Here is a 19,342-nt window from a genome sequence, read left to right on the forward strand (position 1 = left end):
GTCACAACACCAAAAAGCCACAGTTTGTAGATTTCAGCAAGATACTATACTTTATAGTGAAAAACGCGATGTTGCTATATCTATTATAACTGCAGTTTGTTTCAGTACTTTTCGCTCTTGTTAGTGATTATTATAGTACAGTTAGTTTCACACGGTAAACCCTGTGTGCACCCTGTTTGACCATCTTGTATCACTACTTTGCTCAAAAACCTTTATAACTATACTGAAGTTTACCCGGCGTTGATAAAATAGCAGACTTGATTTTCTATACACGCTCGAGGCAGTGGTTTATTTTGTGCAAATACCTATTTTAGTAGGCAATATCCGTCATATCACTATGAGAACAATCTGGACATTTTGAACAAAAGTCATACGTCGGAGTTCAGCGGCCCTTTGATGGAGCAATACGATGCTGCTGAGTTCCAGCGCTTCTAAAGGACCGAAATTTAACTATGATGCAACATTATTTGAAGGAAAGCCACAAAAATGACTCATGCAACTCAACAACTAGCAAGATTAGTTTTCACTAAAGCGAAGTTCAAAAGGGTATATTATTTCAGTTTACCCAAAATCAGAAACATCTCCTTTCTTTATGTGGATTATATAAATGAATAGGATAACACGGTAACTGCTCGCTTTGTCGTTCGTTTGACTTGATACGTCTTAGGCGTTGTTCTTTCTCCTGTATCAAACCTTTATCATCTCATATACGTTTCACATTATTAATATTTTGTTCGATAATGTATGCGTCTCAGAATGAGTGACGCTTAAGCGTTTTGGCTTATTATGGGTCTTCACATCCTTCCAACGTCTACCTCCTTCGAGCTGAATACTGGAATAGGCCCTAGCAAATACAGATTGTCAACCACTTGGCCAAACGATTCAGGTACACGTGGCATTTAAGGTAGGATTTGCAAAGGCTCTATTTCTGAGGTGACATAGATCAAAGCCGACCTAATGATTTTCTTCTATGTTCGTGCTGGTAATTCCACCGCGTTGGAGTCAAATACGACTGATTGACGAGGCACGGCATAACTACCTGTCTTACCTACTAGTGACATATTTTCGCAATACGACGATCTTCAACATTGTTATGGAAGACTTTTAAAGTCTGTTAAAATTTTCCGTAAACCATGCTTCGAGAATTCATTGACTGTTCCACCAACGAAATCGGAAGCTACTAAGACTTGGCACTGAAGACGCACCCTTGATAACGAATCGGTTTTAACAGATCGTTTGTGTTTGCAACATTACTTATGAGCACGGTCATTATTTTTACTGTGTTATGATGTATCGTTTCATCGCGATCTATTACGAGCGCTGCATGTTGTCGGAGGTCACTACGAGAGGTACAAGGTACAAGCGGACAGCGAACAGTCAACGGTCGCTAACGAAACGATGATCAGAAGAATATAATAATAAAGCAACGGTAATTATCTTTTCTGCGAAAAAAAGAGCGCAAAGTTGTTTCCTTCTTTGCCTATCCAAAATGGATCTGTTTATGTCCAGTGTTGAAAGTGCCTATGGATCTATATGTTTAGTTGTGTAGGCGTTTGTGTGTCGTATTGTAGTCGCGTATCCATTTGCAAAATGCATTACAGTTATCACTTTTATTCGCATTTCCAGCACGTCTCCCATAATTTCCACTTACTTCGACTTCTTGGCCAGTTTATTGGGTGGCAGATGTTAATACCACCTTCCTTATGTTTACCCTTCCGTTTCTGCTGGTTTTTGTTCCTTGCTCCATGGAGCACAGGGCGTATTTGGGACAAACCTTAGCGAACGTAGTTTCTCTTCGGGCGAAGTCCAGCATACGTTAAATACAGTATGATAATAGCGCTAAGAGATAGCGGCCCTTGCGTTTGATGACGGTGTAGCGTAATAAAATACTCCAACAATACCTGATTGGCTGTTAAGAACTGATCTTCAAGCATTCACAAAAGCTTCTGCTCATGTTTTCCAAAAGAAATTGGTCGAATTAATGAAGCAGATACTGTCGAACAGTCACGGCTCCTGTCGATGTCACATTTCCGTACACGAACCTCGCTCTTGTGGCATTGTATATTGTCTATATATATATATATACATTAGCGTAGGTGAACTGCTGATTTAGTACATCATTTATTTATATGCCTGTACAGGAATGAAAATACTCGATTTCCATGTGCCGAGAACGACATCGCTGACGTACGTGTTTCTATAAAGTAACTGTTGTCAGTATTGGTTGTAATACGACCGATATTTACTACTAGGAATAGTTTTGGATCGTCAAGAATTGCCCTTCGGGTTTTCGAGCTTTTTCTGTTTAATACTTAGTGTCTCTTTCCTTATTCGAGATGGACAAAACATTTTTTTACTCGGCGAAGGGCCCTCCCCATGCGTCAAACGTCTCGCTAATCAGCTATAAACTCTGTGGACTCGGCTGAAGCACCAAAAGCAACCCCTTCGGCATAATGTCAGTGCGCGGTATAAATCGTGTGGCCCTTTTATCCTTTCCATGACACTTCCATTAACGGTACCAGCGCGGGTTCGTGTATTGGTACGTTGGAAATGTGATGCAAATAGCGTCGCTTTTAGCAGCCGAAAGCTGCAAATCTATTTTAACTCAGTCGTTGTAGGTAGCCGCTTGGCCTTGCCGCTGCAATACCCAGGGGGGGGTCACGGGCTCTGATTTGAGCTTAAGGATTGCACTTGTCGAGTGAACAGTCCGCTCAGGAGTGTCTTCGTCGTTCGCAGCAATAATCTACGTTGCTTTTTAGCTCGCGTGTCCACCAATTTCAGTGGACCATTTCCATGATTTATCAAAGATCAACTAGTTCGACTTTTCCAAATTTTAGTAGGTCCCGTAGCTACCTAAGAAGCCCATCCCATCGATACGACACCCCTATCCGATAATTGCCATCACCTAAAATGGACGGATTCCGACTTTGATGTTAGCTGCGGAAATGAACGATTTACAACCATTTGCTTCATGCTTATATGAGTGGGATTACCATAGCGGCTCATAGCTTCGGGCTCTGGAATCTTTTTGAACACTTCTACAGGAAGAGTCATAAGGTGCGCGCTCGGCCTCCTGGTAGCCACCCAGCTTCGAAATGTATGTCTTCTAGCATTGTTGGTATGTGATAGCACCTTTGCCCCTTTTAAGGTAGGCCACATGTTTTTATATATCCGTTAGCGATGTATCCAACCTATTCTAAAACATAATGCCATTCTAATTCATTACTGTATTGAGCTCAGATCCTTTGCACTTAGTACAACATACAAAAGTATGAGCCACAGCACCACATATATCGACCAAGTTTTAGTCAGCAGCCACAATATACAACATTACAGCTATTATAGTTGTCAAAATGAAAGCACAGATGGAGTCACGGCAGCCATAGACGCTAATTACTAAAAAAAACGAGTTATTTACGAGCATGTCCTGCGTCGTGGAAGTACTAGCTTACGCTTTCTTGATTAGAGCTACCCGTCACACTGTCGGGTTAAACATATATATCCGATAAATTATCAAAGTAATGCTAGTGAAGTAAGTTCCCCTTTTGAGTCGCAAAAGATGAAACACTATACTGAGGTGGAGAAAGCCGTTGTGATTTTACTTTCAAGTTGACGCGTTCTACATTACATCACTGCAATTCGACCCACAATATCTATAGATTACTGGGGCTATGCTACGAATATTGTACGGACCCCTAATAGTTCAAAATATTACTTATGATGAAATGTTTATGTTTTTTAACTAGATCTTCGTTTAAGCGGCCCTCTTAATGACTTTAGATGTAATTAACTCCAGCTCATATATCGAGGTCACGATATGTTGATTTACGTGGGCGGAGCAAATGGACGTACATTTGCATATCTCTGCTGCTCGGGGGATAGTCAGGCCAGAATATATCTAGTTCGCCTATAGATAAGCGTCTTTATTCTTCTTTTGACAATATTTTCAAACATAAAATACGTCCGAGTGCCGCGAGCCATGGGTATATTAAGACTTAGGTACAGAAGGCGACGCAACGAACGATTGCAACAGCTGTTATGTCTATACATGAGCAGTGTTCGTCTATGTGTGTAAGCACAACGTATGACCGTCACACTGTCAGAGCTGGGTAAGTAACGACATGCAGCATGTGCACGGTAAATAACAGCTGCCAGTAGCTGTTCACAGATCCGTACCAGTTAAGTCAGCCTACGCAAACCAAAACAAAAAGGCCCTTTTTCAGCTTGCCCTTCAAATATCATGGCAATGATGATAGTGATGCCGCTTATGCCAGCAGAAATGCAGGTGAATTCTCGCAGGAATGAATGGACGGGCGGCTGGTGGCTCACAACGGTCTGCTCCCTATATAATAAAATGTGCGCATGCGGCAAAGGGTTGATTGAACGGAAACGTAAGTGGTGAATGACATTTAGTGAATATAATCTCATGGGCAATTGCAAATAGCAACGAATGTGATCTATCTATGTGCTTCTCATATGAGCCACAATTATCGTGTATAATTTAGCAAAAAGTCTATCTTCTTATTCGAATTATAGAGGTAAATCAATGCTGGGAAAAACACTTTTTCATTGAACACGTTTAAACCATCGAGGTACTTTATGTTTTATTCGAAATGCTTTTTTAACATTCAAAGAGTGAACGATAAGCAGCGACGAAAATCGGTGTAAAATGCCTCGTCTGGCGCGAATTTTCAAAGTCATGTCTTAAAGCTTTGGAGACCAGACTCAGTTTCGTAAGGTCCCGCACTGAAAATGTTGACCTTCGTCCACACTCTTTTTGATGTTGGTATTAGACCATTTAGTAACAATGAAACATAGGCTTGGGGAGTTTAAAACGATATTTCAATACAGAAAAAAGAAAAAATCTCTTCAAGTCTTGTTGGCCCGACGCAGTGACATTCGAAATGACGCGTTCATCCTAAAAGTGGAGAGTGTATATGTTTCAAAAGCCGTGCAGCGAATTAGTGTTATAATTGCATTATAGTTGGTGACAAAAGACTACTTACTTGACTATTTACTTTACGAATAGTCTTTTGAATTTAGAGAATTAAAAACGATTACTTTTTGTTTGAAGTTCGTAATTAGCTTGGCTTAAAATATGCTGTTCTGTTTATTTCTCAAAAATCTTCATGTGTTATTGTCTGCAGAGCTATATGAAGTGATGCAGCTTTCTGTACCGTTTAAAAATATGCTTCTCAATATAGTGATTACGTCGGAGCAGAAGCAAGCGTACTAGGAGCAGTAGTGACGGTTACAGCGGCTATTACGAGGTGTGTTAGGCGGACATCTGCGCGAGACACCCGCAGCCAGTGTTCGACTTATTTCCATCATAGACATTGTTACCTAATCGCTAGTTTGTATACGATTTTGTCCGAATAGTAGGGGTAAAGGGAATCTCTGCTTGATGATGAGGCACGGCTTACGCTTGTTTTTTTATCTAATTGCTATATTCTTCACTAGAGCTTAATTAAGAATTTCAGTTTGTCCTATATTTTCACCAAAGTTGTTAGCCAACACAAAGTCGTCAAGCTACGCAAGCTAATCCTTTGGCAAGCATATCCGATCTGAAAGAACGAACTAGTTTTGACAAGAGACTTACCATTAAATGTTTTTACGTCTTTCAGGTACATATGTTGTACGAGTGAGTCTAAACTAGGAGATACTAAACTGTTTCTAAACTGAAACTAAAAAAAAAACTATATATTTTTAAATCCTCAATCGATTTATAGCCTTCTGCTATTTAAATGATAATATAGCCCTTTTTTTTTTGAATAATAACCTTTGCTCGAAAAGTATGCGTCAAAACAGTATATGTATGAAGTTTCAAAACGATATTTTTATACCAAATTCTGACGATTTTTATATAGAGGAATGAATTGTCAAGGTCTTGAAAAAAGAAACCTATAGGAGCAAAGTCTGTTGAGGTCCACACGTACATGATACGAGGCCTCGCCAGTTGCAACTGCGGCATTTTCGCCACCATACTTTAGGTCAGGCAATAGGGGTGGTTTAGCCCTATTCGATACTCCTTGCTGTTTGATACCTAGTTCTTTCTTCACCTGGTCCTATTGTGTAAAGTTTAGTCATAATCAACATACCACAACTTATGCAGCTGTAATAAATGATAGGTGCAATAGACACCATAAGGCAGCTGTAACGATTAACGAGTATGGTATTTTTATGTACACCAAAACTGACTGTACATAAATACTAGCTCTTAAGCTTCAGCTGAATAAGTTTTGCCACAACTCTGTTGTATAAGTTTGCACGAAGACGAATTTTTAAATTAAAGACGAATTTTTTTGTTTGAACTAAAGTTTTTGAATCAATGGTTCACCGTGCTTTCTTTGGTAAGTAGGGATTTTATTGAATACAAGGTTTTTACGGCAAGTTCTTTCGGTCTCTGTAACATCAAGATGAAGCTTATATTTGTGAATGGCTCAAACACTCTGATCTTGCATAGTCCATTACAAGTCGTCTGCTAAAAGTTTACGTGACCACATTTGAATGAACGCTTTCAGATTCCGACGAGTACAAACGCGTTTCGAAAACAAAAAACGCACCACGAAATGTCGCACTCGTGCAAAATAACGCACCATTTTAAAATTTAGGGTTGACCCTTCTTCCAGTTCATACTGACTGACCTAATACCAAATCCTTTGTGACATCATCGTCGGCCTTTCTATCCTTCTTTATTATTCTACGTTATTTATACTGTTTTGCAGCTTATCACAGTCCTTGCTTGAAAAATACTGCCATGATGAGTACTGGTGCCTTACTCTCTAATATAATAATCCATGTTTCGCATTTATATATCGCTCTGTACCAAAAATAACAATAAAATATTATTTTACATAACCAAGTGATAAGGGTAGGAGTGTTGCTATATGTGATGTATATATTACAATCATGATAAAAGATATAATAGGCTATAAAAGATATAGCAGATATTTAGGTAGCGTCTTGTATCATCATGCGCATTCAATCGACATTTATTCAGTTGAAGCTGCGCTAGTTCCTCGAAAAAAAACCATTTAGACAATGTGCGTTTCTAATACCTGGACATACGTATGATCAGTTTGGCAAACGAGTTCATTAAGTTTTTGATAAGTCCTACACATTTATAATACTATACACTACCCAGTGTCTCAATGTACTTTAAGCCTCGACTACCATGCACAGTAAAGATTAAAGTCGGTTGGATTTTGGTACAAAGCATAAAAAAATTTTGACGCTTTCCCAGAAATATGCAACGATCATGTTTCTGAATATACTGGTGTATGAGCGTTGTTGCAACCAAATTAGATTTGCTAAATGCGAAATAGAACTGAAATACATATACATTTTCACTCTTCGGTGGAAGCGTTCACTCCTGAGTTTAGCCTGTGGATTTACGCAGGACACATTATCAAAAAATGACCTCGCTTTTCGATGGAAGTACTCATATTGCCATTGTAATGGCAGACCGTGTTAATACTGCATTGGTATTACGGTTGTTAGAAGGCCGCAACCAACCTTATTTCACGAGGATTAGTAAATCTAAGATAGATTGCATACAATTTGTGTGATACCAGCGGAGGGAAGGCGATAATCGTAAATGAGTAGGTGGTCTAGAGTACAGTAGCCAATGGAAAACGCTAGGCGAGATTTCAGCTGATATGCAAACACTTCATATGTTTTCCTTCCAAAAACTCTGTTTTCAGCAACCTCCTATATATATATATATATATGGCTGAAGGAACTCTATCTTATAGCCAGAAAGGTTGCCTAGCGAGAACTGTGTAATATGCGATTGTGTAGGATTCCGACTGACGATGATCGAGATCTTTTCCGAGCTAAAGTGGCTTTGCCTCTTAGATATGAACGACTAACCCGAGGCGAGTTGCAGTATTATTGTTGCCTGTATTAAAGCGGAATTTTCGATAGATGCTAGGAATTCAAAAAAACGCGCGCAATATCTGATAGAATCTGCTCGTTCAAGAAAAGCTACGTTGGAGAGAAGCCGAAATAGGTCTTTGGCTGTCATTAACGAAATGCTTCCTAAAGTATGTATTAATTACGAAGGTATACTCTTATAACATTCGTACATTAATATCATCAGGACAATTATTTTTCCTGTACATACTGTATTGTTTACAAAATTATTACTGTTTTTAAAAAAATGCAAAAATAAAATAGTGATCAACAGAAAATAGCTTGTATGTAGCTTGTTCGGCGTCAGTCGTGTAAGTAGACGTAATTTAACTTTCGTTGTAGTTGTCGTTATTAACGCTATCGATGATAGCATTGGCTACGATTTACCATATATACACCTGTATCGACAGTTGTTGGCAGTTTAGCACTTGAGATATATTTTTTGACTTTCTAGAAGGATGGTGTAACATGAAATGCAACCACAGGTGTCTCCTTATGCTAACACGGCCCTTTGGCAACACAGATTCTCAGTGTTGTCACAAAAATTATTACCGGAAATATATAATAAGGAAAAGCGAACTGAGTAAAAATAAAAGCGAGAAAATTAAGTAGTTAGAGTTAGTAAGTATACAGAGAGCGAAGTATACAGAGAGAAGTTCATCGCTGTCTGTATGGTTGCCATGTTATTTCATAGCTCTGTTGAAGTCTATAAAGACGTACCCCAATTAGTAGGACTCGAATTGTAGTGGTTCCGAACGCTTGTTCAGAATGAACAACAACCATAAATGCTAAAAACACACATAAAACAAGATACTGGTTTTTTAAACTAACGCAAAAGCGAATTATTTGGCTTACCGCTTTGTTTCCAGGATAGATTTGAATTTAATATATATATCTATATATATATATTAGGAATTCGGCTCTTGTATATTTCGGCCCAGCTTCAAAAGGAGTTTAGAAAATACTGTTTTGAACTTATCATTGTGGCAATAAGTTTTCTAATTTCTGCTGCTCGCTCTGTGTTTACGTAACTGAACGTTATTTTATTTTTTCGAAAAGGGATTCTGCTTCCCGATAGAGAATATTCACAGTTTGTATGCTTCCATCACCTATTGGTTATAGGAAGCATTGCATGCAGTTCTCACCATCACTGAAATTTCAATTTATGGATGTCTTCTGACGTAACACTCATCGAAATAAATCAGGCTGTTTCTGTTACAATGTCATCTAGTATATACACTCTTGCGCGCTCCCTGACCATACCTAGTTGAATTAGTGTAACTTTCACAGTTTTTCAATGTTACGTAGATTTGTATTTTGATATTTAACTAGAAATTATAAGATCTCCGTATACAATTGTGGCATGATATACAACTGAACAAACCTCATTTCAAGAAGATCCAAAATGGGGGCAACATATGTATGAAATAAGTGATTTTGGTAGCCGTAGCGTATAGATAAATCTCTCTGTTTTCCGTACTCCGGTGTATACATATATAGGTATGTGTTTGACGAATACGTTGTTCGTTGATGACGGTATCGTTCATACTTAAGCACTACCTATATTTTCCTTTTCATTAGGATTGTTTCGCGTTAGCAAAAAGGCTGGCTCTATGTCACTCGAGCGCCACTTGCGTAGTTGACCTGTTTAGCAGACGCGCACATCTCCGCCATATTCATTAGTTTCGCCGTCATCGGTTTATTCGGTCTGACCCATTGGGTGGTTATAAGTTACTTATTTATTTTATTATTGTGGCAGCCATTGCACGAAGTTAACCCGGATATCAAAAGCAGATTTATGAATGATTACTGCGAACAGCGGAACTGGTCCACAACAAAAGCTAAGAGTTCATATATTAAAATAAACTGAAAGTTCGTTTTATAGACTAAAAGTCATTAATCAGCACTAAGCATTTCTTCTAATCTTACAAAGACTGCATATGGGTATTATATGCTCCAGATTTTATTATTAGACAGAAGAATTTGCAAAAAATTGACTCATCTGAAAAATGTAATAACACTTACCCACCTAGATTCGACAGTATCTTTTAGAATGACATGGTGTTAAATCGACAATATTTTTGAAAAAAATAGCTTTAGAAGCATTTTCCATAAGCTTTTGTCTTTATCACAAAAGCTACATCCGCAACGGTAAATTCGAGAATGTTTGTTGGCGAACAGCAAAACCGTAAGTCATTTATCCTGAAGTGCCTGTTATTCTTTCTTTAGAGCAATTGACACCATGGAGATACGACGTAGCACTAGAATGAGTAAGTCATAGCGTGTGGAAAGTAGAAAATAACAAGGGTGACATCCTTCTTGGATCTTTGGCATACTAAAACTGAATATGTAACTACAAGTAGTATTTACATCTTGTAGCGGTTAGGTATGTAAGCTGAAAGAACAGTAAACAGATGTTCCCCTTCGCTTCCGCAGCGTGCGCTGTCCTTCCGCAACATCTTTTACATAGGTTCGTAAAAGGGGGCATCGAGGTAGGCAGCATACGTTGCTAGCTAACGGTATTTCACCAATAGGGTTCGCAGCATAAAACGTACGACAGTAACATTTAACCTATTCTTCTTGTAGTTTGGTAAAACGCTTCTGAAGCAACAACGAACACACAAGCCATAGGTAGTTGTCTAGAATGCAGAGATCATGGTTTGACAGAAAAATAAAAACTCATGATTCGTCTGTCACTGTGAAATCTATAGGTATAACCTCTTGCGTAAATTGCTAATAGGTGTCTAGTACTTGTAAGACTACATTGTGTATTCTATTCATAAGATATGTACCTTTCTATTATGTTAGGGTCGTTGTTCAAATGAACACCCGAAATCCTTAGAGGGATACAGGTACCAGCATAGTTAGAAACGAATTTGAAAAAAAGGATAGTTGTAATAGTAAACATAATAATACTGATGAGTTGATAGTGTGAGAACATTCTAAATAAGTATATTCTACGCCAAGAGAAACTCGTATAATGTTTTTAATCTATTCAAAAAATCTCTCTGAAGGTGGCAAGATACATCTTTTATGCCAAACAAAAAGCATAATGATCTACTGCAGACGATAAAAAAGCCTTCCAGTGTTTCTTCAGGCGGCCTTAGCTATCTGTGTCTGTAATGATCTAACGTCCAAAACAGATGACTGAAAAAGAAAAGAGCGTATTTCGGTCGTTTTAGGTTCAGCCGGCAATTTAATATCAATCAGATATTTCATCTAATTTAGGGCTCAGTTTCAAGATTTCATTTTCTTTCGTTCATCTTTCTTCTTCATTTCTTTCTTCTCAGAGTTATTGCACAAAGATATTCTAAAGCAAAAATAATCACCTAAGCTTTCTTTTGGATTTTATCAAATTATTACCGTGTTGAGGGCCGCAGCGGATTGGGTCATCAATGTTTGCGTAGACTGAGGCATAAGTTAATGATTTAGTGGTAGTGTCCTTAGACGGCGAGGTCTACAAGTAGATCTTCTTTACCTGCGAAAGAAATAGATCACACAATCCTTAGTGATGCGTCTGCGAATGTTCTACAAACAAAAATATTATGAAAGTGATACAGCGAGTAATCTTTTCCTACGGCAAAGCCGGTAAAATTGATATTTTCTGCTTTTTAATTGTTCTTAAATAGAAGCTACTTATAAAATTGTATTTAATAAGAATGCCACACGAAAGTACCTTCGAAAACACAATATTCTAATTGGTTTTGATTAGGGCTGCAGTCCCTTTATTTTTTTGGTCTGTGTGCTGCTAGAGCACTCTCGTTTCGAGGGGGTCGATTTAAAATACAAGCAATTACTTCCGAAACCTGATTTATTTTCTACTAGTAAGTGGTTAATGGTAAAACGTACGACATAATGGTAATAGGATTTGATATTTTTTTAATGTGCACTCTACCTTCTGCAATGTTGTTGTCCTTGATAGTGTATTATTTATGTTAATATTCATATCATCTGGGGTTAACTGTTGCTGATGGGGTCTTTGCAAGGTTGTCATCGCGGATGCAAGATTTACATTGGCATTAGGGTTGTCGCCACCAGCTGTGCCGAGGTGATTGCTCGGCTTACCGTTCTAAAACAGTAAATCGTTAGTTAGAATACACAACGTGGCTTGAAATTAAACGGGCTCAAGGCTCCTACTTACGTCCTAAATAATAACATGTCACAAATAGACGTTCAACCTTTTCTATTTAATGACATTTGTTGCGTAGTATGTATCGATCATGGGATCCGTTCCAGCGGCACTCGGGTGGTCCGTTGCCGACCCCTTATTTCCAAATAAAACCTGAAACCTAGTCTCGATAGTACAACGAGATAGATATGTAAGACTGTTAAGGTTAAATATAGCTTCTGATCTTACCTTGTTGAGGATAAGATTTACGTTTTTAGTAGTCGGTGGTGGAAGCGGCCTGTTTGTGAGATGGTGATGTGGAGATAGCGTGTAATTAAGCTCGTGACCCGGGTACGTAACACCAAGGTCAACTACTGGAGCGCCCACTAGGAGCCCCCCCCCGCCCGCTGCGCGCTGGATCTCCATATACCTGTATAATGATAATAATGCCATTGGAAGCCACACTTCAACGATAAGAGTACCGTTGACTGCAAAAAACTTCCAAATATATTCATCATATATATATATATATATATCTAGAAACTTCGTTATTGACTAATCGTTATTATAAGGTTTACGGTACGTGCTGACGCAGTAATGTCTGTTGCACCGCGGATCGCTCCTGGCACAATTTAAAAGCGATCACCAATTATTTTTGCTTTCAATTACAGATACGGACGGAACTGACATGAGCGTCTTTCTTCATTATCACCGTTTTCTCACCGTCCTTATATAATTTGAACGTCAGACTCAACAGTTAAAGAAAATTTTGTTAAGAGATTCTTCTTCTTCTTTAAACGAAACCGTTCACGTGTTGGAATGGGTAAAGGCAGTTACAAATTCTTTAGATAGAAATAGACGCTAGTATATTACACGAACTAGAAAGTATCTAAGTTAAAAAAGTTTTCTCAGCAATCCCAGGAGAAATTGATATATTTATCTATGTACCGTCTACCTATTACAACGTATCTACCCCAATACTAATCCATAATTTGTGTGTGTGTGTGTGCGCTGCCCCTCTTTGATTTTTTGTCAGCTGACAGAATCTATCTTTCTAGATGCCCTACTAATTTGACTTTTGGGAACACGTTTTTAAAAATCCGCTTTTGAACTATTCTTTGTAAAGAGCGTAATATCAATTAGCGGTTTTTGATAGTTGATAGGCTTAACTATGGAACGACTTTTATGTGAGTAAACTCAGTAGCCCCACAAAGGATTATACGAGACCCCGATTATTGCAGAACATAGAAAACATGTATTAACATCTTCTCGACAATAATATACCTCCTGTGTCTGAAAGACACAAGCAAATTTAACCTTATGTTTAGAAGCATCGTTTATCGCTTCCGCTAAGACTATCGGTCTAAAAAGTATGCTCTGACAACCTTCAAATTGCTTGCAGTAATAAATAATAGGCTTAAAAATACTTCGGCGTACACCCGCTTGTGAACATCTGCTCCAAATGATGGATATAGGAACATAATTGATTTTTTGCATGGCAAGCTGTCATTGTGCGGTAAGCATAGTTAAACGGGTCAGCGGTCAACGCGATAGATACAATGGAATACGTCGCCACCCAGACCATGTTTACGATAGACGGGGCTACCATCAATAAATATTAACAGTTGATAGTTAGAATGATATAACGCGATAGCTGCACGATTACAATGGTATTATGTAGTAAGGCAAAACTGCAACCGGAAAGCTCTAGCGGTGTCTGAACGATTGCCCCCAAGCTATAATTAGGGTTAGGCTGGGTGTAGGACTTACTTAGGAATTACTTCATTAACAGACTCCTTATGATGAAGCCTGTGATCCGGTTTTGTGGCCTCCTCATTTTTATACTACTTAGGATAAAAAAAAAACTCATAACCAGATGTAGCTGTACCAACAAAACTGACTACATCGGTTCTAGTGCCGGCAGGACATATTGAAAAGATATACATCTCTTAAAACTCGCCTAGTGTAGTCCTCTGGGTCGGTGGCAAGCGCCATAAGATGTTCAGCTTTCCCTCGGCATCCGAAAATGTATCCGCCCATAAAGCCAAGCACTAGCGAACTCACAATAGCTGTTGTCACACATACCGCCAATGTCTCACCGGTATAGTCGATTGATGAGGCAGTGGCGATGTATGTTCCATCACCTAGAACAAACATATGAAACTTTGTATCTGACTCAACTAGATTCGTTATAAGCAGTCTTTGTGAAAAGACTGCTTTCAACACTCAAGTCCTATTGAAGTAAAATAGCGCCACACAATATCAATATAGTTAATTCGGACGCATTAGTGCACTTTTTAATTTATTATAAATTCATATATCAAATACGCCTCTATTATGTCGAGTCGTAGAAACGCATTAGTTGGGAACGCCTTTTCACACAAAGGTATTAATCGACTTTATATACCGTTAAGTGCTCACCAGTGGCGTGCATGAGAAGCGGGTCATCACGATCAGCTCGTCTGTTCAAAAGGTCCTGAAGATCGGCAGACATAGATGATGACGACGAGCCGTTCCCCATTGAAACTGCTGACAGAGGCGAGTCTCGATTGTTTTTCAATCGAAAGGTATCGAGCATGGTTGCTTGAGCTGTAGCAATTATCGGAGGTAACCCAAGAAGCAGCTAAAGCTAAGAACCTGTGTGAGTTGTATTGCCTACGCAGGGCAAATTTCTAATGACGGGCCCATTCAGTAACTAAGTTAACTATGATCGTTTCCAGAGGGCAGTTAACCTGACCCTTTCATCTAGAAGAGCATAAAATGATGAATTCAGTTTAGGTAACTTTATAGATAGCCTATTATGATAGTATGAAAACTAGTTCGATGTGAAAAGTTGTACACGACTTACATCCACCCCCGCACCGTTGGTCCCATCCCTCTTCGATATTTTGCACAGCTGAATGGCGGTCCTTGCCGCGCCATTTATGCGTACATTTACGCTCCGACGTGCTCCATGCGCAAAAGGGATCCTGTAAGCGCACACAGTCGCCGCAAGTTCTGGCCCGGCCACAATGGAACAGCGGGACGCCAACAACTTCCTCACGGCTTACGGCAATCAGCTTCTGTATACAATCGAAAGTTCATTCCCCTTAAGCGTGCATCATCAAAGCTAACCAACAAAAATACCCATCATATATATATATATATATCTTACAAAGCCGTAAAAAATGAGTTAGCAATTTTTCTAAAATCTTTTTTGCAGATCACTAGGTATTTTGACTCTTCAGGGATTACGAGGTAGCCATCTTTCCCAACATAATTCAAACACATTGAAACTGTTTAAAAAATATATGTGATGGTCGGCTCATACAGGAGTGAGCAAAAAATCAGAAGCTGAAATGGGAAACACCAGCCACCAAAAGGGTTCTTTTCAGTTACCTCTAGAATAATGTACATTGTAAAAAGAAGTGTAGAGATATCTGTATGTCTCATCTTTTTTGATGTATGTATTACTCTCAAAAAGCTAGCGAAATACGCGATAGTTTTAATGACTAAGTGTCTAGCTGAACTCTTAAGATCGTCGGGTAAAGGTTCGCCATGAATAGATACAAGCTTTATGTACGACGAAAAGAATGAATTCCATTAAACCTAAAAAGGAAGCCATATTAAATGTAATTATTCTAAGTGGTGTCTGTCACCAAGAAATACCTGTTCATATGAAGATTTGTAGACGACTAGATTAGTTACCGGTTGACGGTTAGTAAAAACCTGTACGTCTTCAACGACCACTGGACCTTGATGATCTGCGGAAAGCGAAACGACGTTGATCACCTGCAAATCATTAATAATCACACTTAATAACAAAGGCTATTTTATACAAGCGTATACATACATCTTTTTTTTTTTTGTTAATTTATTTTTAGGGATTTAAAAAGTAAGAGTTGGTGCATTGTTGAGTAAAGCATTTTCCAAAGGGCTCTGGGGCCAGTCAGAAGCATTAGCCTAGATGTTCTTAATCTGAAGATGAACTATAAATTCACCTTAATAACATGGCCGCGATCGGTGCCGATAAAAAGAACGTCGTATGTTTTCAAGTTAGCCGCTTCTACTTGGGGATCAACTGCGATGGCCGTGTAACGATACATGAAACCGGTGTGAACCACGACTGGACCACGGCCCAAATAGGATGAAACGGCCTGAAAGCAAAAAACATCGTATATACTCATTGAACGTATTCCGGTAGATTTTAGGTAGGTTACTTTACCGCAGACTCGAGACACAGCTTGGGCCCGTCAGTCATTTATTTCGGTTAATGTATAATGGTGTATTTCGATTAGTGTTACTAAACAATTAGTACATAAACCAGTTAGTAGTTTATGACTATCGTTTACGTGTCTCGTAAAAGCAACTTCTGAAGCCCTTTCAAAATGTTTATGCAAAAAGAAGGATTTCTAGATATCCAAACGATCCTACAGATATTTTGAAGGACGTACATAGGCTGCGTGCACCTCATGGCCGCCCGCAGTAGTGTCCTCGAAAGCTGTGAGGTACCCAAGACTAAGGATCAGCTAGGGCGAAATTCCGTCTTGAACATATTGTAGATCTACACAAAATCATACATTGCTGTAGTAGTCATTGCCACACAGACTGTGGAGCTCAGGAACGCAGACATATTGTAAGTGGTCATTAATAATAGTGGTAGATGCCGACCTGGTGATATAATAATATTGGTAATAATATATAACAGTGGTGTAATGATGATCTGGCTCTTATCATCAGGGTCTGGGTAGAAGACGACCTGGAAAATAAAGCAAATGACTCTCTCGAAGTGGAAAATCGGTGGATGAAAGAACGCTACTTGAGGTTAGCCGCTAAGAAGGCAGAAGCAGTATACCTAACTGGCAAAAGCAAATCAGAGGGGTCAACCTCTTTTTGGGAGATATCCGAATCAGTATCCACAAAAAAGCAAGATGCCTCGGCATGACGCTGGGTACCGCGATGTCTGGAAACGAACATATTGAACATGTAGCCGCAAGGGTGGGAAAAACAGCCTTCAACGTGTCCCGCATTCTGCCTAGGGTAAAAAGAGCCTCTGAGGGCTGTCGGAAACTCCTTGCTTCTGTAGCGAAGGAACTGGTTTGGAAGTAATATATCTCGAACCAAAGCCCAAGTCTTCAAGGGGCCCAGGGTTTAGTGGTTAAGAGTCCCGCAGTATAAGACAAACAACGCAGTTTTGAAGTCTGGTCTGCATAATGCATTTGCCCTCAACCTCCCCAAAGAAAGAGAAAGATGCCGATTTCGTGAACGTTATGTCCATGAACAAATTTCATCTTGCAATTCAAGTTTATCCTTCTTACCTGGTCCATGAGAGGATGATTCGTAATAAAGTTTAGTGTAACATCGGGTAGAGAGCGGGAGCTGTTGGTACATTGGCCTGGTCGTGGCTCAGGCACTCGTGAATTAATCACTGGAAGCCAATTAGAATTTTTCTCTTTTTGGCCCTTAAACGCTCCATCAAATACCTGACGAGTAATAATCGTATTTACTGTACAGTTAGTATTGAAATTTTCCTAAGGTGGTATGAGTTAGGTTAAAGTGGAAAAAAAGTAGGCGTGCTATATAGTACACATATATCATTAGATAAGACTGTAATAATGTGATTGAACCTTCAAAATGTCACTGATTCGGAATGCACACACAGCCGATCCCGGAATAGAGTTATGCGGTGTTGTTAAAACGGCGTAGATCAAAGAGATCCGATCGCCATTGTATGATCCTTCCATAATTTGCGATGTTGCCTGCAAACACATTAATCAGGCAAAAGGTAAAATTCGATTGCTACATCCAGGCTTAGGTTGAACGCTTCAGCACTTGACGACTGAAATGACGAGTGTGCGTAATATATTATATTATTAAGTACACGTCACTACGTATCATATTCAATAGTGGCCTTTATTTTGAACACGATACACATAAACAGCCAGCTCATTTGTAGTTGTTTACCTGTAATTCATCAAAATAGAATGGCATCTCCCCTGGAACTGAACAGTTCAACCTGGCTTTTAGAAACGACGTAAATCTTTCCTTAAATTTGTGCGGTCCACCCGCGTCGTTTACACAAACTCTGGAACAGCACGAGAAAAAACAGACAAAATTAAACTATAACTAAATATTTAATCTTCCTGCAAGATGAGCATGGCGCTCTATAGACTATGAAATGTCGCACGGCGTGCGACATTTCTAGGGCATAAGCCTTGTAGGCCAGGCAAGGACGCACCTTGCTACTCTCGAGTAAATGGCCTTTCCGCAGTTAATGTATTCGACAGCACTTTCCCTGAAGAAGAAGTACACATGCGATCCAATGTACATTGATGAGACGAAGTTCGGCGCTGTAATACAAAGAACATAAAACAATAATACCATGTTCAATATCTACCCACGTAAGCATATCTGTAGTCCCTTTAGGTGGAAACATATATTTTCAGAGCCATACACAGCACGCAAAGTAAGTACTCGAATCGTATATGCCTCTGTGATGTGAGTACTCTGCTGATATCTACTTAATGTACCAGCGAACATGTCTTTACAATATTGATACTTCTTGCATCGAAACACCTTTTTAAAATGTTTATTTAAATCCAGGAGCACCTTTATTGGCCCAACAACCCAGTATACGTTCCATAGCTTAATGTAGTGATATAAAATACGCCACTGAACTTCGCTGATTCAGATGAACATGACATTGAAAAAGGCGAGGCTGATATTGAAGAGTTTGTTTCGCCTGTTTATATAATAGAGAGAATCATGGATCAGTCTTATTTCGACGAAGCGTCGTTTACAAGAATCGACAAAGATGCCATTTTATTACGGACCTTAACCTGACTACTGAGCTCATCAAGTTTTTTTCTAACGATGCTTGCTTCGAAGCAGGAAGTTTACAGGTAGATTTAATATGGTGGCTTGTGTCTGTTGCATTGAGAGGAGTTCTTAATGTAGTATCTGGGACATAATGAAGAAATGTTCGCCGTTTGTAACAGTTGGGCCTGTTGTGCAATACTACCCGGTTATACATCGACAGGGTTTTTGTCTTCAGGGGTCCTTAAAATTCAGATCCTATAGGATGTTTGTATACTGCTTAATAGATGTCGCTTTTACCACAATGTTTTCAAATCAAGTCATACGCTAGAGATCACAGTTATCATTAAGTTCAGTTTTGAAATGGCTGGCGTACGATTTATACATAGGTTACGTATGTATATATGTAGAAGGATCCAAAGTGATTTTGATTTCAGCTTACTTGAAATACTGTTGACCATTTGAGATAAGCTAACTTCTTTTACTGAAGTTATTTGTTTAATTTTTTATGATCTTCTTCCACAG

The 19,342-nt window shown here is 39.0% G+C and overlaps 1 protein-coding gene and 2 long non-coding RNA genes across 9 annotated transcripts in view; 2 read left to right on the forward strand and 1 right to left on the reverse strand.

Annotated features, from left to right (window-relative positions):
* The first annotated feature begins 2,830 nt into the window (after nucleotides 1-2,830).
* Nucleotides 2,831-14,526, forward strand: LOC111265101 (uncharacterized). Of its 2 annotated transcripts, none has more exons than XR_002683491.2 (3): nucleotides 2,831-3,118; nucleotides 12,694-12,845; nucleotides 14,437-14,526. It is a non-coding gene; the product is annotated as an uncharacterized LOC111265101 (long non-coding RNA). The 2 variants fall into 2 exon arrangements; XR_002683380.2 differs by lacking the exon at nucleotides 2,831-3,118 and adding an exon at nucleotides 3,128-4,391.
* Nucleotides 5,279-9,814, forward strand: LOC147754035 (uncharacterized). The gene is made up of 2 exons (XR_015316032.1): nucleotides 5,279-8,045; nucleotides 9,496-9,814. It is a non-coding gene; the product is annotated as an uncharacterized LOC147754035 (long non-coding RNA).
* The window catches only part of LOC111262153 (semaphorin-1A), a 28,722-nt gene continuing 19,239 nt past the window's right edge, over nucleotides 9,860-19,342 (reverse strand). For 4 of the 6 annotated variants that reach the window (XM_086973355.1, XM_086973521.1, XM_022837314.2 and 1 more), the window contains 12 exons: nucleotides 18,240-18,351; nucleotides 17,966-18,086; nucleotides 17,629-17,760; nucleotides 17,320-17,484; nucleotides 16,003-16,158; nucleotides 15,671-15,793; nucleotides 14,871-15,084; nucleotides 14,444-14,611; nucleotides 13,983-14,166; nucleotides 12,272-12,452; nucleotides 11,810-11,983; nucleotides 11,082-11,392 (listed from right to left, as the gene is read on the reverse strand). In XM_086973355.1, the coding sequence (XP_086829481.1) occupies nucleotides 11,372-11,392; nucleotides 11,810-11,983; nucleotides 12,272-12,452; nucleotides 13,983-14,166; nucleotides 14,444-14,611; nucleotides 14,871-15,084; nucleotides 15,671-15,793; nucleotides 16,003-16,158; nucleotides 17,320-17,484; nucleotides 17,629-17,760; nucleotides 17,966-18,086; nucleotides 18,240-18,351 (1,751 nt within the window). In that variant the 3' untranslated portion in view covers nucleotides 11,082-11,371. Of the gene's footprint in view, nucleotides 11,062-11,081; nucleotides 11,393-11,809; nucleotides 11,984-12,271; nucleotides 12,453-13,982; nucleotides 14,167-14,443; nucleotides 14,612-14,870; nucleotides 15,085-15,670; nucleotides 15,794-16,002; nucleotides 16,159-17,319; nucleotides 17,485-17,628; nucleotides 17,761-17,965; nucleotides 18,087-18,239; nucleotides 18,352-19,342 lie in introns of those variants that run through there. The other 2 variants (XR_015315966.1, XM_086973553.1) reach the window with 2 other exon arrangements.

Source organism: Varroa jacobsoni, unplaced genomic scaffold (genome assembly GCF_002532875.2).
Source record: "Varroa jacobsoni isolate VJ856 unplaced genomic scaffold, vjacob_1.0 scaffold_3, whole genome shotgun sequence".
Taxonomy (NCBI): domain Eukaryota; kingdom Metazoa; phylum Arthropoda; class Arachnida; order Mesostigmata; family Varroidae; genus Varroa; species Varroa jacobsoni.